The sequence below is a fragment of the Cebidichthys violaceus genome, unplaced genomic scaffold, assembly GCF_023349555.1.
Source record: "Cebidichthys violaceus isolate CVI_PGR_0920_01 unplaced genomic scaffold, fCebVio1.0.p SCAF_17, whole genome shotgun sequence".
Classification (NCBI taxonomy): Eukaryota; Metazoa; Chordata; class Actinopteri; order Perciformes; family Stichaeidae; genus Cebidichthys; species Cebidichthys violaceus.
In genome coordinates this window covers 592,130-617,936 of record NW_027176340.1, presented here as the reverse complement: position 1 = coordinate 617,936, position 25,807 = coordinate 592,130, and the positions used below count along the sequence as shown (strand labels likewise).

Genomic DNA, 25,807 nt, shown 5'->3' with positions numbered 1-25,807 from the left:
TATATATACTTTATACTTTATGAATATATATATAATATATATATAATATATTATATACATATACTGATAAAGTATAATAGTAATAAGTAAAATCAGAGTTCTTTACGTATATATATATTCATAAAGTATATATATAATATATATATATATACTTTATGAATATATATATATATATATATACATACATATATACATATATATATCAGAATGTATATATATATATATATGTATATATGTATGTATATATATATATATATCAAAATCAGAGTTCTTTATGTATATATATATATTCATAAAGTTTACCATTTTAATCTCAGAGAAAATCTGTTTTTTTATAATTTACCATTTTAATCTATTTTTTATTTACAATTAGAATCTTTGAAATTGTGACTATGACGTGACTTCATAGTGTTTCTGCCTACAGTGGTAGTTGAATGGTAATATATATATATATATATATATATATATATATATATATATATATATATAATAGTAATATATATATATAATATAATGGTAATATATATATATATAATGGTAATATATATATATATATATATATAACATAATGGTAATATATAATGGTTATATTTATAATATAATGGTAATATATATAATATATATATATATATATATATATATATATATATATATATATATATATATAATATAATGGTGATAATAAACATCAGCTCCAGACCTGTTCTTCAGCCCGTCAGGAGGACACGTGATGTGCTTGTTTCACGGAGCACTTCACGTTCTTGTGTTAACAATTAGTGAACAATAACAGCTCACTCTGACGCTAACCAGGGTGGAAGCGGGGTCGCGACCTCTCCAACAGCCGCGCGCCTTCACCGCACACGCCCACGTCTCTTTCACGCACTCACGGACGCGACCTGAGGGACGAGATGAGACGTGCACGCGAGGGGACGCGCAGATGCCCGCGAAGGTCAGTGTGTTTCTTTGAGCCACAAGCACGTGACCGCCCTTTCTCTCTTTAATTAACAGTTAATTGCCTTATTTTAATATTTTTAAAATGTGCCTTGTAGCCTCGTTTATGTTCATAAGATGAGTCTTTCCTGTGATCACACAATATGATATGATATGATATGTGATATGAAGCTGATAGAGTCTGAACACGCAGATACTGAAGCATGAGGAGGATTTGAAAACATCTGTTTCTATATTCATATATTTATGGACTCCATCTAGTGGCGTAGACTTGACGTTACCTCAGTATTATATATAAATTACAATATTCATATACCTGGACTCCATGTAGAGGCGTAGACTTGCCGTTGCTTTAGTATATACATTTTTAAAAAATTATATAAATATATATAAATAATACAAAAATGTATATATAATATATATATAAATAGTTATATTAATATATTTCTCGACTCAATCTAGTGGCTTGACGTTGCTTCAGTATATACATTTAAAAAATATATACATAAATAAAAAAAATTATATATATAATATATTTATATATATATATACAATATATAAATAAATAAACTGCTATATTAATATATTTCTGGACTCAATCTAGTGGCGTAGACTTGCCGTTGCTTCAGTATAAATGTAAAACTAAATGAATTAATAATAATATATAAATATATATAAATATATATATATATAAATAAATATATATATAAATAAATATATATATTTATAAATATATATAGAGCCTCTACTCGAGACCGTTGACACGTTGTAATGGAGTTGATTGGTTTTAATGAAGCAGCTGCTTCAGAATCAAAGTGAATCCAGAAGCCGAGCGCTCGTGCCCGTGTCTTCCTCTTCTTCTTCGTTGGTGCCCGCTTGTATCGCGTGCGCCGGAGGACCAGATGCGACTACGCAGCACGACACCATGTGAAACAAGCAGACAGGTCTAGTGAACAGAGCGGAGGAACACATCACACGGGAGCGCCTCTGTTGTCTCCACAGTAACTGTATTTCAAAAGTAAACAAGGCGGACAGTCATATCATCAACAACAATATGCTCGCTCCTCTCACTTCCACCGCTCCTTTGACGTCTTTAAAAAAAAAAGAACAGAACAGAACAGCTGAGCCGTGACCGCGAACACAATCGTCTAAATACAGAAAAATATAGATTCGGGTCAGAAAGGTTGTAAATACGTACTAGTACTGCGAGTAACAGTGAGGGAAGACGGCTACGACAGGTCGCGTTCACCGGCCTGCTCAGCGGACGCGCTTTAGACAGGTCGGACATAGAAAAATAAAGCACGACAAAGCAACACACACACACACACACACACACACACACACACACACACACACGCACACACACACACACACACACACACACACACACACACACACACACACACACATACACATACACACACACACACACATTGTACAAAGTGAAGACCTGGAAACTGACAGTTCGGTCGGAGCGGAGCGCGTGTCACCGGGGAGAAGTGGTGCACGTGAACGAAAAATGTCCAAAATAAACCGGGTGATGGAGGCGTGACCGCAGCGGCTTAGACTATAATATTAACAATAATAATTATAATAATTATAACACATTGGAAATGTTTCCCATGACATTGACATTGAGTGAAGACAGAATGGAGATTAAAAAAAATAAAAATTGCTAATGTAGATTCTGAGTGTGTAAAATGTTCCCCCCACACACACACACACACGCACGCGCGCACACACACACACACACACACACACACACACACACACACACATCCCAAGAAAAACAAAACAAAAAAAAGGGTAATTTCACAAGTTGATGAGATATTTCAAAAAACAGAACAAAAAACTCTTTAAGAATTGTACAAGTATAAAAAAGCTACAAACATTAATAAATTACATCACTGACACATAAACACTTCACAAGGTGCTAGTAAAAGAACTCCGGACCCTTCAGGTACTAGAAGTGAACAAGAGGCTGCTCAGAGAAACTTTAAGTGTGGTTGTTTTTTTTTGTTTTGTTTTTTTGTTTTATATAATTTTGCCCCTCAAAGCTCCGCCTCTTGTTCAAACAGAATCACAATACGATTAGCTTTGTGTATGTAAGGCCATATGACAATAACACGTATTATTTCTTCCGTTGTTTTCCAGGCAACACCTTTTAAATCTAACAGAAACATGAACAGCTCTAAGTGAATCTCTGCTGTTTGAAAAAAAAAGCCAGGACTATATTGTATATCCATATATATATTTGTATTAATTTATTCATAATTTGAAAAAAAACGGTAAAAAAATGTAGAATTAAGCCTTAAGGGGAAAGGATAGAAAAAGTAGTAATTTAAGAGGCTATGTACAAGCTACATTCTATACACTGCACTGTGTGGAGGGACAGGTGAGGTGCTGCCTGTGAAAGCAAAGGAAGAGAGAAAGTATCCCAGGTGACTGCACACCTGACATGGATGAGGCTTATCACTGGTCCCGGTAGAGTCTCACATCCTGTGCTGTTCACAACACACCGCTGGCCTACAGCTGCTGCGGCTCCACACTCTCCTGGTTCACGTTGTGCTTTACGGTTGATCTTCCGAGTCTCACTTCCTATCTATGAACTGGAATAGAAGCACATGGCCGCTGAGAGCGCTCTGCACAGTGTTAACGCAGAGAGACGACGGCTCAAGGCGACTCCGGTCGCACCTCGCGGCGCCCAGCGACGCACAGACGACGACGGCCGGCGGGGAAGGAGTTTATTTAATTTGTTTTTTATTCCCACGTCAACTCGCTGATCAATGATAAGCTGCATCCACACAGCAGGAACTAATGTGTAAAATCCCCCAACCCTGACCAAGCGGAGCATGCAACGGAACACATGCAAGGGATACTTTCACGAATCTTGGAATGACTGCAATGTACTTCTACTTCATGTTTCAGCGACCCCTGATAAACTGACAGCTGTAGTAAAATGAGACATGTTCTCTTAAAAAATATTTATAGTAGGTTCTGTACACTTTAATATCTGAAAGTTATAAAGTATAAGTAGAGGCAAAAACCTATCTGAGTGATGTTCTTCTTAGAAATTGAAAAATGCATGATTTTCTTGATGGTTTTTTTGTGTGTTTTTTCCCTCCATTGTTGGCTTTAATCAGTGAACGGGGGGTGAGGTTGGGATGGGACCCAGCTCATGAATTCCCAGTCCGACAGCGCTCTGCTGCGTGCTACAGGAGGAGCTTTCCGTTTCGATGGATCTTTAAAATCTTTCCAAGTCTCTGTTTGGCGGTCGCCATGCCTTTCTTTAGCCGCTTAGCTGAAGAGAACAAGAGAAGAGTGTTAGTGTTCCGCTGCATGTATAAAACCCTCACAAATACTACGCACTACCCCGTCTCCCACTGCACCGCGACTGCATCCTCAACTACGTGTTGATGGAAACGTATTTTGTCCAGTTTCAAACACGTGGCTTCGAGATCAAAACAAAACAAAAATGACTCGGTTATGTTCAGTAAAACACGATGACTTGGCTTTAAATAGGTTCTGTGTGTTGGCAAGAATCTGGTGGTACGATAAGTATCATAATACAAGGGTCAGTATACCGTACGCAAGGTTATACATTTAAATATTAAAAATCTATTTTTAGAAAAATGTGTATTAAGAACACACCATCATCTGCATATAATCGGAGTAAAAGACGTGTTTTATGCAGTCAGTAAATTAACCACCCTGCCACAAATCTTTGCGAGCGTCATCACACGACATAATATTGCGATAGTAGTAGTGCATTGATATTTTCTACACCTGTATTTGTTATGTATTGTATTTACGGGCCGTTACACAGGACACAAACAGCGGCCTCCTGGGTGAACATCCTGCGTTCGTTTGACCGACCCGTCCGCTCTGATTTCCGACACCGGTATCGGTATCAGAACCCCTCTAGTGAAGCATGAAGTCTAACCAGCCTTACGGCGTTTTCTCCACCACTCACCTTTGGCGTCTGCCGACACGGCGCGATCCCCCTTCACCGCGCTGCTGCTGTTGGTGCTAGTTGTGTTGGTGCTGTTGTTGGGAGAAGACATCGACGGTCGCCTCTGGCTAAGAAAAACCCCCGGAGCCATGGGCTGCGGCCCCCCCGGCGACTTGACCGTTCCAGTGTTGAACTCGGGGTCCGTCAGGTTGCCATCTTGGGAGTCCGGATTGTGCTCCGGCGAGCTACTGTCCTGAGAGATTTTCTGGGGCTCCTCGACCACTATTGCCTTCTTTTTGGTGCTTTTCTTCTTCTTCTTAGTTTTCTGCTGCTCCTCCTGAGGACACACACACACACACGTTTTTGTTGGCCGCCGCTGACAGGTGTACTCGCTATTACGATGTGAGAACGGCGTCGTGACGTACCTGATGAGAGAGCTTCGCTGCGGCCGCGGCCAGACCCGTTTCTATGGAGGCCACTCGGGCTCCGTCTCTCGCCGGCCGCTCCTGACGAGGAACCGAGGGTCCGACGCGAGCTGAGGTCACATCCACGCCAACGGGTTAGAACACATTTACTCCCTAAAAGTGGAACGTGTCGAACTTACATGCAGGTGTTTACCTGTCGGGCTGTACGGAGTGTCGTCATTGCTTTTTCGTTTTTTCGATCTGGATTTGAAAACGGGATTGTCCTCTTCCGACTCCAGCGAGGGGTAAACTAAAATCAGAAAGATGCAACCGATTACTGACACGACCCGGCGAGAGGATGTCGGAAATGAAACATTACCGGCCAATTATTGTCCCATATGTAAAGCATAGAATGTGACTCCAGTGCACTCGTTTCTGCTTTCCGTGCATCTAAAAGTTTCCAATGACAGCATGCGGAACAGCTGTGAGACAGCTGTGGACTGCCTGCTCACAGCCCAAAGTCCATCTCAGACGTTTAATATCGGAAAATTGGATAATCAAAAAAAAGAAGGAGAAAAGAACTGCCAGTGTGTTAGAGAAGCTTCACACCGGCCCAGAGACTTCAGCCCTGGAACGTTCGTGCTACGAACAACTAATTAGACGCTAATTAGAAGTTCTAAAGCATGTAAAATAACAATTCACGACTCTTTAATGGCTTATTAACAAGCTGGGAGGAACCGTTCAGCTGTGTTTGGACGGGGCTCACAGAGAAAACGTTTTAAAAAATAAATAATCTGAAATTGGAGCAACACGAAAGGGCAGATTTGGAAAAGGAGGCGTGTAAAATAAGCACAAACCCCATCATCATCATCATCATCATCTCCTCCTGATGAAAAGTTCAAGGCCAAATTTAGAACCAAAGACCCACATGTTGATCCATCGAGGGTCGATCTGCTTTTAACTGCACCTGTTAGCAGCAGTCAGAACCGGGCGTGGCGGATCATTATTTTATCATTCGTTCGCTTAAAGAAGTGACCCCGTGACCCCGTGACCCCGGCCTGAATAGATGCTCCTCAAACAGAACCAAGAGGAAGGAGTGGGCTTCTGGGCGCTCACCGTAGTCGGAGTCCTTGAAGCAGGCGTCCATGTGGTCCTGGTCGTCGTCGTAATCCAGACTCTCGATGCTGCTGCTCTTCCTGGGCTTCTTCGGGAGCCGCTTGGTGGGCCGCTTGCTGTTGCCGCCGCCGCCGCCCTTCTTGCCGGCCTGCGCGCCGTGCGAGTTGCTCTTGGACTGGCTGTTGCTCTTAGACTGGCTGTTGCTCCACGGCTGCTGCAAGCTGTCTGAAGACGACAGGTTGGCCATGGACAGCATGCCCTGAATGGCCTCCTGTGTGCTGGGAGATGCAGGTGGCTGACTGTAAGTACGTCAATAAAAAATACACAACAACACAGCCATTACACAGCAGTCGGCACGCCGGTAAGAGGTGTAGAGAGGAAAAAAGGCTTTGAAGTCACCAGCTATTGAGCGTCATTATCATTTGGAAACTGTCGAGCAAGACTGTCAAATTTAAATATCCTCCACGGACGCGTGATTACTTTAAGAGGCAGTTATGGAAATGTCTTCTCACGCCTATTAAGCCATTAGCTGCTGAGCTGCAGCGAGGAGCGAAGCGACTGTCAAACTCCGCGGTGATGAACCGCGTTCCCTCTTCAAAGCCCCCCCAACAATCTGAGAAATGAGCATTTCTGCCGATGTTTCTGTCTTTCTTTCACTGCTCATTTGTAGCTTTCAGTGTGGCGGAAACAGACCATCAAGAGCCGAACCCCCGACAGCGAAGGGAAGAGCCCCGGGGCCGCGTAGCGGTCGATGGATTACGCTGACTAAACACAAACCGCTGACAGAACCTGCGTAAGTTGTTGCTTCGGTTGCAAAGTAGATTTTTCGGCTCGAAGCGAAGTTATCAAATTTAGCTTTTTCATCCAATCACACCGTCGTTGAGGCCGCCGTGTGTTTGTCAGCGGGTCGTCGCCATTATGGACTCGAAAATTAATTTTCCGAGAGAGGAAAGAAAAAGAAGAAAGGCCCACTCAGAGAGTAACGCTGTGTCATGCGCCGCAACCCAAGTGTGTGTCGACCGGTGCCGATGGACAGAGTGACGTCATGGGGGGGGGGGCGGGGTCAGTCTACCTGTTGGCGCTGTAGTCGATCCCGCCCACTTGCTTGCTCGCCTGCAGCAGGTCCAGAATCCCGGCAGCGCTGCCGCCCTTCTTCTTGACCTTAGAGTTGCGACTCTTGGCCTCGGGCTTGGCCTCCGTGTCGATGTGCAGAGTCTCTTCGTCTGAGGAGTCCGCGCTCTGCAACAAGGACAGAGTGGACAGAGTGGACGTGAGGAGACATTTGCAGCCAACGTTGCTGTTTGGAATGGGATTGTGGGACAACTCCCAGACCGGAGTCCTTGTCTAGCATCATGCGATACGTACCTTGGTTACCGACGGCTGGAACTTTGGTTTCTTGGCTGGCTGAATGGGTTCTTTGATGTCTGACAGAACTGGAAGAGAATTCATTCACCATTAAGCAATAAGTAAAACAAAAGTTGATCAAAAAGACATCTTCTCGTTATTAATAGTCGGGCTGGGTATCGGTACCTGATACCTGATCCTCGGTACTTATACAAAGAAGGACCAGCCACACTACTGCTTCAACAGTAACCAGGGGGCTGTTGTGGTTTGTTTGAGGACCTTCGCCTCGCTCAGGAGACATCCGCTCCCTTTAAATCTAGTCACAAATACACGCGTGTTGAGTGAAGCTACGGTAGCTAATGCTAGGAGCTGCTGACCGAGGGATCATGTCGACTTAGTTGCTATTTCTGTAACGACCTGTACGGCTGCGTAGCTACGTAGCTAGCTAGTTAGCTACGTAGCTAACTAGCTAGCTAGCTGTGTAGGAAGACGACGTCTCGACTCTTAAGTCCGCCTACTAAGCTGTGATTGGTCAATTTATTTCTCCAACCGGGAAAATGATCAATCAATAAGCACAACAGCAGAACTATTCACATCTCTGAACACATCTTTAACTAAAAACGTGCAAAAATGCTTGATGTGAAAAAAGACTTCAATAAAACAAACTCTTAAGTTAAATACATTTAAAACAGGAAACCAATAATTTAATGCTGATTTTTAACACTTTTGCTTCGGACACGTTTCAGCCACTGATAATAAACAGGGTTGAGGGTTTGATACCCGGCCCATAGATTAAAGACCCTGAACACTCACAGGACAGGTCTCTCTTCACGGTGTTCTTTTTCCGCCTGATGGGGAACTCGTCGATCTTCAGCTCGCCCTCGTCGGAGACGTACTCGTACTCGTCTCTCACCGGCTTGGATTTGTCCTCTTTCAGGTTTTGTAACGATCCAAAAACACTCGAGTTGCTCTGAGGTTTCAGCGTCTTGGAGCTGAAAAGGAAAACCACAGGAGGGAGTGAGCCGGGCCGCTCGCCGTGAGAAGTCCTTGAATTGGGTCTAACGGCTCTGGTGCCGATAGCCTCACAGCTCTATAATCACGGTAACACGGCGCATGAGACGGTGAACAAGCTCTCCTTTTACTCTCTACGGCAAATCACAGCCGTTCCATACGTACCCGAGTGTTTTCTTGTGCGACATGGTGAAGCTGAATCGGTCTTTATTGCCTGACAGCGATGTTCTGTCAAATTTGCACTCCTCCTCCATTTTCAGCAGGGAGTCTGGTTTACTGTTCTGTAGAGATGAAGAGGAATCGGGTCAAAAGAGGACATGATGTGAACAAAACACATCTATAAAAGCTGCTTTCTCTCTGTTCTGAAGCTTTGTTCATTAATCATTCAGAGCCTGATTCATACCTTTTATTCATAAAAACATCTATTTTTTGCCGGTTGACAGAATAATTTGTCAACAAATCATCCAATGTTTAGATTTCTGTTCTAGAAATCTACACAAATTGGCACGTATTTGATAAGATGAAACCACTTGTGTTAATGAGAGAAGTCATCATGATGATCTTCTCTCGTGACATTTTCTGACCCACTTTAAACTGAACCAAACACACGGAGAGGAATGCACCGCCGCCGCCGCCATGAAAGAAAATCACCGCTGAGCCGACTGTGTAATTAACTGAAACCCAAGAATATGCATTTTCAAATATTCACTCCCGCAACCAGTTTGACTCCCAAATTAAAGGCATGTGACGACGCCACGTAACCTGAAGCCAGCGGTTCACTTTGTGTTCTTTGTACCGGACGGCGGTGACGGAGGAGCCGTGAACCTCTCGGTGGTGATCCGACGGTGTGGCCCCCGGTGACCTCGGTAAACACCTAACGGGGGGGTGGGGGGGGTCCTCTGGCTCCATCTGCGAATGCTTGGCCTGATGTGAAGCAGCATTCCTCAGCAGTCTGGCATTGAGTTTTCAACAAAGCCCAAAGCCCTGCGATGTCTCCCCTTCTACAAGAATGACACTTCTGCTCCGAAAAGGCCTCCAGCGATACAACAAGCCTCCTTATTTAAATAAAGATGAGGGCATGTGTAAATGCTTAGCTGGAAGGCAGAGGATATGGACGTGGCCTGAGTCCATTAGGTAAACTCTGGGATTGTGGATCTTGATGAGCTGCAGGCCTCGAATGTGAGACTCGGGGGCCGCATCGTTATTTTTGCTGATTGCTTTGAAGTGACGTGTGCAAATCACTTTCTTCTTCTTTCTGCTCGTAACCTTCACCACTGTTTGAGTCTTCTTCAGTTGAACACGTGAATGACTGCGGTATTATTTACTTCTTACCTTATACTTCCATTTGGCTTCGGTCTTGTTTTTATTCTGCTCTCTGATGTCAAACTTCTCCATGTTGTTCTGTTTGGACATTTCCTTCTCCGATATGCTCAGGACGTTCTTCACAGCCTGAAGGAAGACGCCGTTATTAACAAAATAAGAGCGACTGTGGTAATGGTGACAGTGACAATTCTGCAAAATGGTTGAATTAGACCAGCGGAAGGGGATGCCAAATGGCTCACGTAAAGTGAAAACTAAGGATAGAAATGGTCGTTTCACCGCCACGATGCCGTCCGCTCACCTTTGTCTTTTTCGGCTGGTCCATTTTACTCAGGATGTCCTTCGCGTGGGACTCCAGTGCTGCGAAGCTGGAGGGCTTCGGAGGCGGCGACGACTCTTTCGCTTTCTTCGCTTTCTTCTTCCCGCCTTCCTTGACCTTGGGCACCTTCGGAGGCTTGGGGGCCTTGGGCATCTTTGGGGGTTTTGGAGGCTTGGGGGGCTTGGGGGGTTTGGAAGCTTTCTTTCGGGCCTTGTCTCTGCTGGGCGAGGGGACGTGGGCCGGGGAAACGGGCTCTTCGGGCTCGGAGTGGGTGGACGGGGGCTCCTCCACCGGCACCTTCATGCTGGGCTCGCTCTTAATGGCTTTTGTTGCATTCTAGAAATAAAAGCACGGAAGACATTAAGTAAATGATTAGATTTGACTTTGGGTGAGGTGTGCGCGACGTTAGCTTGCTGGAGAAGCTAACGTTAAAGGATATGTCAAGGAATGTTTTTACTTCACTCTGGTGCTACAACAAAAGGCGGCGGACTCATCAGCATCATTAGGAACCATGAACATCCAGTGCACGGATGCGGTTATTGCTTGATGTCGACATTTAAACCGTCATCTCTTCCCGCCACTCGGGGTTCCACCAAAAGTACGAAAAAAACAACCCGTAGCTCTTAGAGAGCAGGTGATCATGTTTACAGAAATGAGATCAGAATACCTCTGACAGTCTGATCTCTTTGGCAAGATCCTTGATGAGCTGCGATGGTTTCATGTTCTCTGGAAGCTCATCTTCATGTTCCAAGAGGGCCTGTTGACGAGGAAAACCAACAACACCGTCATTGCTTTTTCACAGCGGCCTCGACGAACGCCCGACGCATCCCGACGTGTCCGTACCTGTTTTTTAGTCCACGCTCTGAAGGCTCCATTGATGATTTTGGCACCGTGGATCAGGTATGGGGCTGGCTGCTTATTTGCTTTGTGTAAACCTGCAGGAAAAGAAACGTTAACGTTAACTGTGGACAAATCTCACTGTGGATCAGCAGCGTTACTCAGACCTCATGTGGAACTACAATAAGTGAGTTTTCCTCCTGAAATAAAGCGTATCTAAAGGAATATACTACACGATATACTACTACTATAACAACACAACGATGATGTCACATTGTTCACGTTCAGAGTGATGTATCGCACTGAACGTGTAGGAAATACCTCGCGGCTCAATGTCATCAACGTTATCAATAAACTGACTATCTTAATTGTAACTTTCGGCAAAGACTCACCAGCAAAATGATGCAAATTCAGCTTTAATGCGGATGTGGATTTCCTCTTTAATTTCAGAGTAAAAGCACTGAACATGGAAGTAGCTCTGGAGTGGCTTTACGACCAAATCAGGAAACTATTCATAAGGTGGAGAAACTAAGTGAGTCTGTCCTGCGCTGGACGAGCTGACCTCCAAGCTAAAAGGAAATAACGTGATACTGTGGGCGAGTGTGCATCACACACACACACACACACACACACACACACACACACACACACACACACACACACACAGAAACCAGTGGAAACATAAACAGACTGGGCCAGCCAGCCGAGGGGAGTTTAAACACAGGCCTGTAATGGAGCGAGTGATTCTAGCTGGGCCAAACCGTTTGAAGCTAATCATCTGTGAACTCGGCGATTTCACCGATTTAATGACTGAAATAATATTAAGAGCATCCAGCTCCTCATCTGTGCGGCAGACATGCAGCCGTGCTTCTATCGGGGTTTCTTTTTGCTTTCTCTGCTTTCACGCATTCTTCTGGAGCAATGCGAGCTAAACGAGGATTCACATTGAAACACCACAGAAACAAACACAACCAGGTGATGTCAGCGTTTACCTTTGAACCGCTCCAGCAGGTGTCGTCCCACGTACCAGCACGCCGTCTCGTAGTTGGCGAAGGGGGTGAGAGTTCTGACCTTTAGCCGCTTCTCGATTTCATACGCTCTGAGGAGGAACGAGCCGAGACGCGGTGCATTACTAACAGGTTTACTGCAGCAGCTATTTTAATATATATACACAACGTGGAGGATTCATGAACAGATCGGTGGAGGTTGGAGCTAAAAGCGACGTCCTGAAGGAGAGTCCAGCGGAAACTGCTGTGCAGGATCAGCTGCAGGATCAGCTGCAGGATCAGCCGAGGACAAATATGCAACGTCTTCAAGTCGCACTTAATCCCCCAAAACTAGGATCACAGCAACACAGAGCAATAAAGAGTGTGTGTGTGTGTGTGTGTGTGTGTGTGTTATAAGACAGCTGTCCAAACCTCATCTGCATCTCCACACTCAGGTTGTGGATGAAGTGTCCAGAGAACGCCAGGCAGTCGACCGGAGTCAGTATTGCATTGATCCAACCTGAGGAGACAATCACAGAGATATTCATTCATTCATACAGAGATATGCATTCATTCATAACAGAGATATTCATTCATTCATATAGAGATATGCATTCATTCATACAGAGATATGCATTCATTCATACAGAGATATGCATTCATTCATACAGAGATATTCATTCATTCATAGAGATATTCATTCATTCATACAGATATTCATTCATTCGTAACAGAGATATTCATTCATTCATAACAGAGATATTCATTCATTCATACAGAGATATTCAATCATATAGATATTCATTCATTCATAACAGAGATATTCATTCATACAGAGATATTCATAGAGAGATATTCATTCATTCAATCTCATGAAAGATGAACGAGTTTCTAGTTGTTCTCTACATTTACATTATTACACTATTATTATTTTTTTTACATATATTTATTGATTTTATACATTTAACATAATGTAACTTAACTGAACCTTCCCCCAAATTGAACATGAATAATAATTATAATAATAATAAATATATATACATATATATATACAGAGAGCAGCATTTATTCAAGCCGATGATTTCATGTCGTATTTTGATTAGTCAGATATTTCATATTTCGTGCTATTTGTTAGCGATATTTTATATATTATATTTCTTCGTTGTGCTATTTTATCCATAAACAAATCTCTCACTTGATTACTGTGACATAAAAATTACATATCCCACACCAAGTATTAATAAATAATAGTACAAATACACCAAACAAGTAAAGTATTTTAATCTCTTTTCTCTTAAATTTAAAGTAAATAACTGTTTCTGTTTTCAACGACTTGATTCGTCTCTAAAAGGTCAAAATATAGAGAATAAGTCTTTAAAACAATGAGCCACAGATTTAACGTGGTTTAAAGATGTGAGAAGAAAGCTGAAGCATGTTGAGGAAGAACAACAACTTCACAGACGATCCCCTTCTCCAGACTGAACATGAAGTCAACGTCCTCTCTGCTGGTTTAGACCGCGGCTCTGACCTGAGGGGATGAACAGCGTCTGGCCTTGCTTCAGAGTGCATTTGTAACACTTGTCCACCTGGTCGGCGAAGAACATCTCGCTGTGATTGGACGATGACCTCCAGCGCTCGTACAGAGACAGGTTGGCGGAGGTGGGCTTGATGAGGAAGAAGATCTTTTCCCCCTGTAAACACAGACACCGTCACGTTACCGTGGTACCGCCATGTATTGAACGGCGACCCGGTGTCGTGATACGACACACGGCTCGAACGCGACCGGATGTTTCTCATGTAACCAGAAGTGCGACAGACCTTCAGGACGTGGTACCAGACCGAGGCGCCGCCGCACTCGATGTGGAAGTCCGTGTAGCTGTCTTTGACACAGATCAGACAGTATTTGGTGACCTTTGGCTTCCCCAGGAGAGCGTCGTCGGGCCAGTAGTTTTCCACCCAAGACAACCGCCGCACGATCTGCGGACTCTCCACGATGGAATTCATCCTGCCAGAGGAACAGAACAGGTGGATCAGTACCGGGGGGGGGGGGGGTTCTTCACACGTCAAACCGGGTCACAGCCAGAGCGCCTACCTGGCGTCAGAGAACTCCAGGTTGATGACGTTCAACACTTTCTTTCTGTTGGTGCTGTAGTAATAGTCGACAAACTCCTTGAGCTTCATCTTGCCGTCCGTCTGTTTGGTGACGTCCACGACGTCCACGCCCACGTCGGGCCCTGGACGCACGGGGACAGGGGGACAGAGGGACACGGTTAAACTGACCGCCTACGAGCGGAGCGGGAAACTGGTGAACCAAACATGTGCGGCAGCAAGTGATGTCATCACTGAGCTCCAGTGCACAGGGAAAACGTAGGTCACATGCGCCCCCTACTGACAGGACTGTGGTATGGTTCATCTTTTGTTTGGGTTCATTTCCCTTCTTTTTCATATTTTCAATAATGAATGAAAGTGAGACTGTATGAGGTAATAGTAGTAGTAGTAGTAGTAGTAGTAGTAGTAGTAGTAATAGTAATAGTAGTAGTAATAGTAGTAGTAGTAATAGTAGTAGTAGTAATAGTAGTAGTAGTAGTAGTAATAGTAGTAGTAATAGTAGTAGTAGTAATAGTAGTAGTAGTAATAGTAGTAGTAGTAGTAGTAGTAGTATTAGTAGTAATAAAACTAATGATAGTTTTACTCATTCTGTAACATTAATAGTAACTGTTACTGTGGTAATAGTAGCAGCAGTGCTAGTATTAGTTAACCCTCTGAACCAGCTGGTTTAAAAAGCATGTTGTTGTAAATAAAGAACCTATCGACGAATGTTCACATTTCCAACGGCCCTTGAACGTATCATGTGACAAAACGCTTCATTCCAGGAAAAGCAACCGAATATAAAGTTAAAACAGAGATATTTCAATAATGTGTCTCATTAAAAGTGTTCAACACTGTGACATGTGACTGAACTGTTACAGACAAGACGAGACGTTTGTAAAATGTCAGTAGTAGTAGTAGCAGTAGCAGTAGCAGTAGCAGTAGTAGTAGTAGTTAGATAGTCACGCAGTACAAAGAAGAGTACTGGCAGCAGCGGTCGTGGTGACGGCGGCTCTTACCGACGTAGTTCTCCACGTCGCTGATGTAGAAGGTGGGGGCGGGCATGGACATGCCCAGCCCGTCCTTCTTCTGGACCAGGATCGGCTCGTTGAAGCCGCCCTCCTCCAGGTAGTCCATGGTCAGCTGACCGCCGCTCAGCTTCACCACCACATCGTCGGCGCTGGAACCCACAGAGGGAACGTGTTAAGTGGTTCCACCGGCAGAACCGACGGTTTACAGCGCCGGCAACACAAAGGCACAGCTTCAGAAGTGATTAGACAGCGCCCCCTAGTGGGGCTATTAATAATGTGAGCAATAATACTGACAGAGGCCAAATCATCAATGTGATTATAATTGGATCCATTAAAGGAGATCCAATTAGTCAAGTGTGACTAGTAGTACGAGTTCAACAGTGGTAGTGTCGTCATGTGTCTTCATGTGTCTGAAGTGTGTCTACATGTGTCTGAAGTGTGTCTACATGTGTCTTCATGTGTCTAAAGTGTGTCTACATGTGTCTTCATGTGTCTGAAGTGTGTCTACATGTGTCTTCATGTGTCTAAAGTGTGTCTTCATGTGTCTGAAGTGTGTCTACATGTGTCTTCATGTGTCTGAAGTGTGTCTACATGTGTCTAAAGTGTGTCTACATGTGTCTTCATGTGTCTGAAGTGTGTCTACATGTGTCTTCATGTGTCTAAAGTGTGTCTACATGTGTCTTCATGTGTCTTCATGTGTCTGAAGTGTGTCTACATGTGTCTTCATGTGTCTAAAGTGTGTCTACATGTGTCTTCATGTGTCTAAAGTGTGTCTACATGTGTCTAAAGTGTGTCTACATGTGTCTAAAGTGTGTCTACATGTGTCTTCATGTGTCTGAAATGTGTCTACATGTGTCTTCATGTGTCTAAAGTGTGTCTAAATGTGTCTTCATGTGTCTTCATGTGTCTGAAGTGTGTCTACATGTGTCTTCATGTGTCTTCATGTGTCTGAAGTGTGTCTACATGTGTCTTCATGTGTCTAAAGTGTGTCTACATGTGTCTTCATGTGTCTAAAGTGTGTCTACATGTGTCTGAAGTGTGTCTACATGTGTCTAAAGTGTGTCTACATGTGTCTTCATGTGTCTGAAGTGTTTCTACATGTGTCTGAAGTGTGTCTACATGTGTCTGAAGTGTGTCTACATGTGTCTGAAGTGTGTCTACATGTGTCTAAAGTGTCTACATGTGTCTAAAGTGTGTCTTCATGTGTCTTCATGTGTCTAAAGTGTGTCTACATGTGTCTTCATGTGTCTAAAGTGTGTCTACATGTGTCTAAAGTGTGTCTTCATGTGTCTGAAGTGTGTCTTCATGTGTCTAAAGTGTGTCTAAAGTGTGTCTACATGTGTCTGAAGTGTGTCTACATGTGTCTGAAGTGTGTCTACATGTGTCTACATGTGTCTAAAGTGTCTACATGTGTCTAAAGTGTGTCTTCATGTGTCTTCATGTGTCTAAAGTGTGTCTACATGTGTCTTCATGTGTCTAAAGTGTGTCTACATGTGTCTTCATGTGTCTAAAGTGTGTCTACATGTGTCTAAAGTGTGTCTACATGTGTCTTCATGTGTCTAAAGTGTGTCTACATGTGTCTTCATGTGTCTAAAGTGTGTCTACATGTGTCTAAAGTGTGTCTACATGTGTCTTCATGTGTCTAAAGTGTGTCTTCATGTGTCTGAAGTGTGTCTACATGTGTCTTCATGTGTCTTCATGTGTGTCTTTGTGTGTCTTTGTGTGTCTACATGTGTCTTCATGTGTCTGAAGTGTGTCTATATGTGTCTACATGTGTCTTTGTGTGTCTTCGTGTGTCTACCTGGGAAAGGTCCGGCTCCTCAGCTCCTTGATGAACACCTGGCTGCCGTTCTGAACTGCTTTGATGTCGGTGCTCTGGCCCGTGTCATGCTTGTTCCAGTTCTTCTTCTTTTTCACTGAACAGCAGAAAAAAACAACAACAAACACTCAGAACGCAGAACGACGTCTGATCTGATGTGACAGCTGGATGTCACTGACAGGAAGTGGAGGAGCAGTGAAGTGTGTTGGTCTCTACTCACGTGTGGACTTGCCGTGGGTCTTCTCGCAGTTCGGACAGTGATATATGTCAATATCTGGAGCTTCATCTTCATCCACCTCGACACAGCTGAAAAAACACGAGGAACACGTGTGAGGACTGTGACCTTAAGGACGCGTGAGGAGGCTTCCTGTGCTCTCTCTCCTCTCTCCTCTCTCCTCCTCAGTTCACATCCATTCCTCTTTAAGATGTCATCACCTCAGCATTTGATCCCATCAGACATTTGTGTGGAATCGTCGTAGTTGTGCTTTTTAATTTCTGAATAAAAGATGCCTGAAGGAGACTTCATCAGTGACGCTGCGCTTTGACTTGTGTCACTAAGTCACAGCGTTGTCACTGCTTTACACTCTCTGCGCTGCATTATTCTACCAAACCACCAGAGGGCGAACAGACAAAGCGAACCATGAAGAATCAAAGTGTAACTCAGAGACACGCCCAGAGACTGTAGGTGTGACCTACACCAGCCTCCACTACAGAGAGGAGGGATGTATTAATGTATTATGTATTGAACTCATGTCTCATATTCATAAACTACTGCTCTGTCTGTGTACAGAAACAAGTATCACATGATGAAGAAACACAGGTTGTAAACACTTACACTCGCTGCACAATATTTACTTGAATGAAGATATTTTAAGACGTCCAAGTTACAAAAATGTAGATTATAACAATACAGAAGACGTGGAACTCTTTCTACAGAACGGGAACTTAAAGCTCTTAATTTGTACTAAAATGAGATGTGGTCCATGAAAACACACCTTTAAAAATGGGGCGACCGTGGAGAGCAGGGCCGCCTTTCAATCAGAGGGTCGGCGGTTCTAGTCTCATGTCAACGTGTCCTTGAGCAAGACACTTAACCCCAGAATGTCTCCCGTAGCTGCGTCTACGGTGTGTAGATAGATTCTGAGTAGTAAGTCTGCTAAATGACTGTAATGTGATGTAAAGAGAGAGTACTGGTTCACAGCAGAAGGGCATCCGGTCCTCGTGTATAGAGGACAGCGTGGGACAAAGGGGACAGGACAGGACCACCCAGCAGACTTCAAACCCCTCTTCAGTGCGTGTGGAGCGCTCTCTATCTGAACACTGCTGAGAGAGGAAGTGTCGGTTGACTTGGTTTGCCTTTGATGTAATAATCCTCTCTACGTTTGACAGTTTAAAAACGGTTGATTTCTCATGAAGCTTTTTCCTTTTCGAAAATGAAAACTGCTGGAGAGACATAAAGTAAGGCTGTCCGGTCGAATGATGTGAAGTCAAGTGTTTGACGTGATGACAGTGAACGCACCGCTCTGTTCCAAACAGCAGCTGTCGCTCTCTTTTTTTTTTTTTTTTTTTTTGCACAAGCAAATTCCTCCCACGTGGAGCCGCGCTCTCAAACCAGCCGGGAGTTTCCCCCAGAATGCTCCTCCCCGCCGTGAACTCCACGGCTTTACTACAAACCGCCTACTTGCCTTCACCGTGTGCAGACACAGGAGTGGGCGGGCAGAGTGGAAATGCCCGCTCATGATCCTCGACTCGGTGGCCCCGAGGAGAACTACAACTCCCACTAAACGTGAAACGTACATAAAAACCAGATGTTGAGGCTCTTTCCCTGACAGCTTCTCGTGGCGTCAAAGAGAACACAGGAGGCTTTAGAGGCGTGGCCACGTCACTGCAGCGCACTCGGTCGGTTTTTAAACATCTCACCATGACTACAGTGGAGCTGTGGCTCAGTCTGCTGACACGCTGCTGGTTTGAGACCAGACGCACATCACCAGATCAGGTTTCCTCCGCTTCAGCTTCTCCGCAGCGTTGCTGCTGTGTCGGTTTCACAATGGATTCATCGGTAGACGACTTGTTATTAAACCACGTGTGAGTTCCTTCATCGCCGCAGCGTCGTCCGCCAACACTTCTGAAACTGACCTTTGACCTTCCTCTGCAGAGCCTGATGAAATGACACGTTTCTGCACTCTTTCTATGCATGTTTATCACTAACGTTGGTAGAGACCTCCATGAGGCGCTGAGCTGTCATGTGTAACACGGTTCACACACACACACTGCAGTGGAGTACGGTTAGTACCGTTCACTGTGTCGACATCTTCTAAAGTAGGGGAATTTACACACCGACGATGATGTCATGATGATGTCATCGGGCGTATGTGAGTTTGGGTTTTTGAGTCTACACAAAGTGTGTGTGACAAACACAGGCACGAGGAATTAGAAAGAACTGTTTTTTGTGTTTACCAGCCACACAAAAAAAACACACACACAAATGAGATGCATTATGGGAAGTGTAGGTTTCAGTTGTTGTTAAGAGTCGAGACATCTCGGCCTTTGATTTTGATCATTCTCTCGAAGTGCAACACTGAGAGACACGAGGAGCCCTGTGACAGACGCTCCGTCATATCTGCTGCTCAGAGTACTGACGGTCAGGCTACGCTACGCTACGCTACGTACTGCAGGTCTGATCACAGCGTGCTGTAGGAGGTGAACTCAAAAGGCCTTCATCACACCGAGACGGACACGCTAGAAGCAGCAACACATCGCGCTTCATTACTACTGTCAAATCATTGCTGCTCCTGTACCATAAACTATCCAACAAATCAACGATGAATCAAATACTGCCGCCTTTAGCTAGCGCTAGCTCAGTGAGCCGCCTGTTGTGCCTCACGGCCCACAGAGGCTCCCTCAGCGCCATTTTGTAGCGTTGTTCTGCTAGCGCTAGCCACCCTGTGCTGTTACAGAACAGCGCGTGTTTCATGGGTGTGAATCCATGGAGTCGTGTTCACGTCCATGAAGGAGCTGCTGTTTAAAACGAGTCGTCTCCTTAACCTCTTTAGAGGAGAGTGTTTCCACTCTTTCTGGAAAGACGTGTTAAACAGAAATGCCGTAAATGCAACCATTTACCTCCATTGTATTGAAATCTAGCTCGTCTCCCAACAGATATCAGACAGAATGCAAATAAAAGTAAAGCTAAGTAGCCTGACGCCACTAAGCTGCAACCGTTAACACAACACACTATCAATACAGTCGCTGAATCACCGCCAGAACCAGAGCGGTGAAAGCCCAGAGCTAATCCACTGACAGTCAGGCTTTGTGGACTTCAAGTCAAGTCGAGACAGATTCATAAGCGCTTCTGGCAAACAGGAATTAGAGGATGGAGTATTTTTATTGTGTGTCTCCAGTTTCTATCCATCAACCTCCAACATCTCCGAAATTTCAAAAGCAGAGCATGCAGAGCATGCAGAGCACGCCTCCACGCGGCTCTCAACATGGCGCCGGCTGAGCCGGCAGGTTAGCGGCTAACGGTGCTAAAAGCGCTAACAGTGCAAACCACAGCTACGGTGCTTGACAGAGCTAACGTTAGCGTTGACCTGCGAGGGAAATGGAGGGTGGGCGGGACGTTAGCGTTAGCCGGCGTATGAACGCAGTGCAGAACTGCAGCAATTTGCTAGCCAGTGGGGCACGCTCACTAGGACTCAGGTGCACGCTCACTAGGACTCACATGCACGCTCACTAGGACTCACATGCACGCTCACTAGGACTCACATGCACTCACATTCACGCTCACTAGGACTCACATGCACGCTCGGCCAGACCGGCCCCATAAACAAAGGACAGAGAAGTCTTAATGTTCTGCACACTCCTGTGGTTCCCTTTTTCCGTTGAATTACCAGAAGGCTTTTATTTTGAAGCAGCTGCAGGAAGTGTTAATAAAGGTGGAAATATAGAGTCAACGTGCCACGAGCTTCTGTTGCTCAATGCAACCTCTTAGTGAGCATTTCTTTAATCTGTGCTGGGTGGAACTGGAACACGATCCTTGTGTTTATTAACCATATTCTAGAAGAGTATAGAGTGTCGCCTGCAGCACACGCTATTCTGATCTGAGACTTGTTGTTGTTCTAAAATGCTCATAAGTAACTCTTAGAACATCCATGTTCCACACAACGTGATTGGTTGATGCTGTTATTCGCGGTGCTTGTTCTGATCTCATTGAGGTGTGGACAGCATGTGGGCACAATCCAAACCCCCCCCCCCCCCCCCCCCCCCCCCCCCACACACACACACACACACACACACACACACACACACACACACGGGAGCTCTTCTCCAGAAGAGAGCAAAGGGAATAGTTTAGGACAACCGGGACTGGGGCCCAGCTGAGACCTTCTGTCTGAGCCCTGTTACCTGATGAAAACCAAACATTTCCTGATTTTGTTCCTTCAAAATAAAAGCTTTTGAATGTCAAATTCACTAGGGGACTTTTATTGTGAAGAACCAATAGGAAAACGTGCTCATCACTGAACTAGCAGAACTTTGTTGGCACCTCTTCTTCAATAAAACAAGTCTACTAATACAGGGAGGAAGAACAAGCAGAAGAAAAACAACGGGGACCTTTATTGTGAAGAACTTATAGGAAATGAAATGTGTTCATCCACCGTTTCTACAGCCGCTCCTTTGAACCACGATCACGATCCGATCGGGTCTCGTTGATCGGAACACATGCTGGGTCCCGATCACAGAAGTCGCGTTGAAAACAAAGAGACTGAAACGTACGGCGAAAACAAGTCACTGCGGTTTGAGGAGCAGTTAGAGTCTGAACTATTTCCTGATCAACAACAGATGGGCTCAACATCTAGAAAAGAACCGCTCCAGAGCACTGCTGTGACTCAAAGCAGGACGAATCCTGAAGAACACGGCGGAGATGTTGTGTGAACGTTTGGATGGAGCTGAACTACTCAGTCCAGTAAAAAGAAACCGACGCCATCTTCTCATCCAACTCTAGGACAACAAATAATTGACTTCTATATAACTACTACAGGCTCATACCCGTGTGCTGTCATATCTAGTCATGTTACCACAATGTTATTACCAGTTATTACGTCAGATAACGGTCTGCTATGAAGTGCTGTATCTCATTACATCCTCTGATCTCATCTAAGAACTTAATATCATGCAGGTACACAGAATATGTTTATATATGTACTGTAGTTATTTTTTAAATTATGATCATTTGTAATTTGAGTTAAATCACTGAGTCCATCCGTGACCTTTAACCTCTTAGCTCCAGGCTATCAACCATTCACACCTACGGGCAATTAACCCATTCACTAATTGAATTAAACATTAATTAATGAATCAATTAACCCAAGCTGCATGTCTTTGGACTGCGGGGGGAAGGCCGAAGAACCCGGAGGGAACCCGCGGGGAGAACGGACAAACTCTACACAGAGGGGCCCGTCCAGGCCTGGAAACAGAACCCAACAGAACCCGAGACCCAAATGACTCAACTTAACCCGCAATACAGGTCAAGATCAGGATCCTGAATGACTGTATTATATGTAAGACAGATCCATGTAACACACTTTTCTTATCAACACACAGCCTGTATCAGGGCACTGCTGTATTTAATAACAGAGTAGTGAGCAGCATTGTGCTGATTTAGGGTCTACATCTGAAGATGGGTATTTTCTTAATGATACTGTCGTGTTTGGTTTATGCTGACTGGAGGTGATGGTTCATTCATTACACGCTGTAATGTGATAAGGGGGGGGGGGGGGGGGGGGGGGCATTAAAGGGTTAACGTTCGGGCGCGTAAATACTCTTCATTGCTCTGAAGAGAAAATAAAAAAAAAACACGATTAACAAAACGACCCCCCCCCCCCCCTAAAATAGAAAGCCGCGTGAAACATGACAAACACAAAGACGGAGACTTGTGCAGCAACTAAACTGCGACGGCGGGAGGGAGACGTCGCGCGGCGGTAACAGAGATCCGAGATCATCGCAGCTTACGAGCGGCGGGGAAAGTGATGAGCGGCGGCGGACGAAACGTCCCCCCGTAGAAACAAAAATAGCAACACGCCTGAAGCTCAAAGTACGGACAAAAAGCGCCGGTGAATGTTCGTGTTTTGTGTCGTTTCTCCCCGCCGCCGAAGCTCAACGGGCTTCCAGTACGGGCTATTGTCAGCCATAGCTGCCGCCTGGCAGGAAGGCTGGGACGGGGGGCTGAGCTCAGACTCGGGTCGTGATTTCCAGCCTTGCTCTGTAAAAATGAAATAAAAACACTCGGCGAAAGCTCGGAGGACGGTTGCAATGTGACATTTTAACGGAGAATACGGTAGAAATGTCGGCCCTGAGAGCGGCTGTGGAGAGAGTAGAGCGGGAGACAAACGAGCGGCGGGTCCGCCGAGGCTTCCCCTGCTGCCTCTGCCGCCCGCCCGCTACAGCGGGAGAGGATTAGTTCGCGGCTATGCGGGGACGTTAAATACCCGCTAAGTGCATTTAATACACGAAACCCGCACCGACATCTCTCAATAAACCACCGGAACTTTTTAAAAAGAAGAATATGTTTTGTGTTATTAGCGAAATAATGTCACAACCCCGGTCGGCTGTGTTTTAACTCCGCCTTCTTCTTCTTCTTCTTCTTCGAGCGGCCTCTCTTCAGATGTAGACGGGCGACCGAGAGCCACAAAGCTGTCAAACGCGCCCGAGACCTCGCCATTTTTGTTTGTTTAAAACAAACGCAAAAGCACCGCACACACACACAACCAAACGGCACCGCCGCCACGGCGAGCGATCCCGGGCTTACCTGCCGTGGAACCAGTCCTTGCATTTGTCGCACTCGATCATAAACTGGGTCACGTCGTAAGGTAATCTGCAGATGCAATATACTGGTACAGTCGCCATGTTCAATCCACAACTACGTCGGGATGGACTGGGGGGGCTGCAGGAGGAACAGCGTCCTGCAAACAATATGATCCAATATGATCTTCCCCAAGAAAAAAAAAAGCCAGGGGCAGACCCGCCGGACTCATGAAGCCTAACCGCACATCTCCATCACTGCGCGGCCGAGTGCGGGGAACGATGGAGGCTCGTCGTAATAGCAGGCTTTCCTAAAATGCATTATTATTATTATTATTATTACTATGTGCGTGCCCCCTGGTGACTGCACGGCACCGAGGCGGTCATGTTGAAGGAGCCCGGCGGAAGATGTAGCCTCGATGTCGCGCGCGCTGCGAGATAAATAAATAATAAAAACAAGCCAAAAAAAAAATATATAAGATGTGAAAGTTACGTCAGGGAGCGAATTAACGGATCAATCACTGCGGGTCGTGTTTATTCACAGCCTCCGCCGAACCAACACGGGCAACAATAAACAGCGTTATTAAAATAAAGAGACGTTTAATAAAAATAAAATATAAAAAATAAACAAGTGGAGATTCTGATCCTATTACGTAATTGAGTTTAGGTATATATAAATAATCCAATTCAATAACGATATTTTAAAAGTGCAATAATAATGATGCTAATTATATATATACGTATATATATATGATTTTATATATATATATATATATATTATTTTATATATATATATATATATATTATGATTTTATATATATATTTAAGCGTGTATGTACATATGTGTTTTTCTTATTTAAATATACTTATTCCCTCTTTGTAACATGTGAATTACAATAAAGTTATTTTATTATTGAGCCCATGTTATGCATTAGATCAATAAACTAGTAAATACATTATGTAATTACAGAGGCTTTTTATTATAATGCATGTTTGAGGCGGTCATGGTCATGGATCAGCAGTGTACACGTTATACATGTGTGTTTTAAGACATGTGTGTTTATGGAGGGTTTATGTATGTTTAATATATCCAGATGAATAAATACAATGTTCAGTTCTGGTGTTGTGAGTCCTGACAGCAGCTCTTTATAGTCAGAGTGTAAGAACATACGTTTTGTGAATCCACATTGATTCTCATTAATCACTTATTTTAATTAGTAATATCTTAAACAGACATATAGTTTGTAAATACATGTGACACTGTCTGCTTACATTTTTAAATATTTAATTTGTTTACCTTAAGAATCCTGCGAGCACTTTTTATTTTACCGGTAAATAATAATTCTGTTCAGATGTTGTGCATCAGTGTTCTTTGAGGTTTCCTAAAGCAAATAATAAAACGTACAATACACCACCTTATAGTATTAACTCGTAACATGTGTATCATAAATACGCTTCACTAGATGCTGTCATTAAGTATTAGTTATAATTAATGTAAAATGATATAACCACATCTCTGGCTTCACAATAATGTGCACAAACGAGTCTAACGGATCATTCTGCATGACTTCCAGAGAACTCATGTATCTCATGTATGAACTCACTGATCAGTGGATAGATGGTTCTCTGTACGTAGCGCTGCAGCTCACAGGTCACCCACTCAAGAACCTCCTAACGCTGTGGAACAGAAGAGTCGAGATGGTTTGATCGACTCTGTCATCAGTGGAATCAAACAGCGTGAAGAAGAGATAAACCTCACAGGCCATCAATCTGTAATTTGGTTCGTTTTGCATTTGGAGCAGATTTGCTCGCTCTTAAAAAATGAATGCAGTGA

The 25,807-nt window shown here is 44.2% G+C and overlaps 1 protein-coding gene across 2 annotated transcripts; it reads right to left on the bottom strand.

Moving 5' to 3' along the window:
* Positions 1-1,941: 1,941 nt before the first annotated feature.
* Positions 1,942-24,465, bottom strand: phf2 (PHD finger protein 2). Of its 2 annotated transcripts, none has more exons than XM_068711853.1 (22): positions 23,981-24,465; positions 17,399-17,484; positions 17,161-17,275; positions 15,348-15,508; positions 14,333-14,474; positions 14,059-14,245; positions 13,769-13,931; positions 12,673-12,760; positions 12,247-12,353; positions 11,261-11,352; positions 11,085-11,174; positions 10,400-10,753; positions 10,111-10,227; positions 8,944-9,059; positions 8,581-8,759; positions 7,789-7,856; positions 7,496-7,662; positions 6,424-6,722; positions 5,522-5,617; positions 5,329-5,438; positions 4,925-5,240; positions 1,942-4,252 (listed from the first exon to the last, which is right to left on the bottom strand). In XM_068711853.1, exons 1-22 carry the CDS (start codon positions 24,076-24,078, stop codon positions 4,164-4,166), a joined length of 3,240 nt encoding a protein of 1,079 aa, XP_068567954.1. In that variant the 5' UTR covers positions 24,079-24,465; the 3' UTR covers positions 1,942-4,163. The 2 variants fall into 2 exon arrangements, with proteins under 2 accessions (XP_068567954.1, XP_068567955.1); XM_068711854.1 differs by having other exon boundaries at positions 6,424-6,701.
* Positions 24,466-25,807: the final 1,342 nt, after the last annotated feature.

Excerpts from the sequence above, each read along its gene's own strand:
- phf2 (XM_068711853.1), bottom strand. The coding sequence starts at position 24,078 with ATGGCGACTGTACCAGTATATTGCATCTGCAGATTACCTTACGACGTG. Across the intron at positions 9,060-10,110 it reads AAGCCAAATGGAAGTATAAG|AACAGTAAACCAGACTCCCT; the intron begins GTAAGAAGTAAA and ends TCATCTCTACAG. Across the intron at positions 5,439-5,521 it reads CACTCCGTACAGCCCGACAG|CTCGCGTCGGACCCTCGGTT; the intron begins GTAAACACCTGC and ends ATGTGACCTCAG.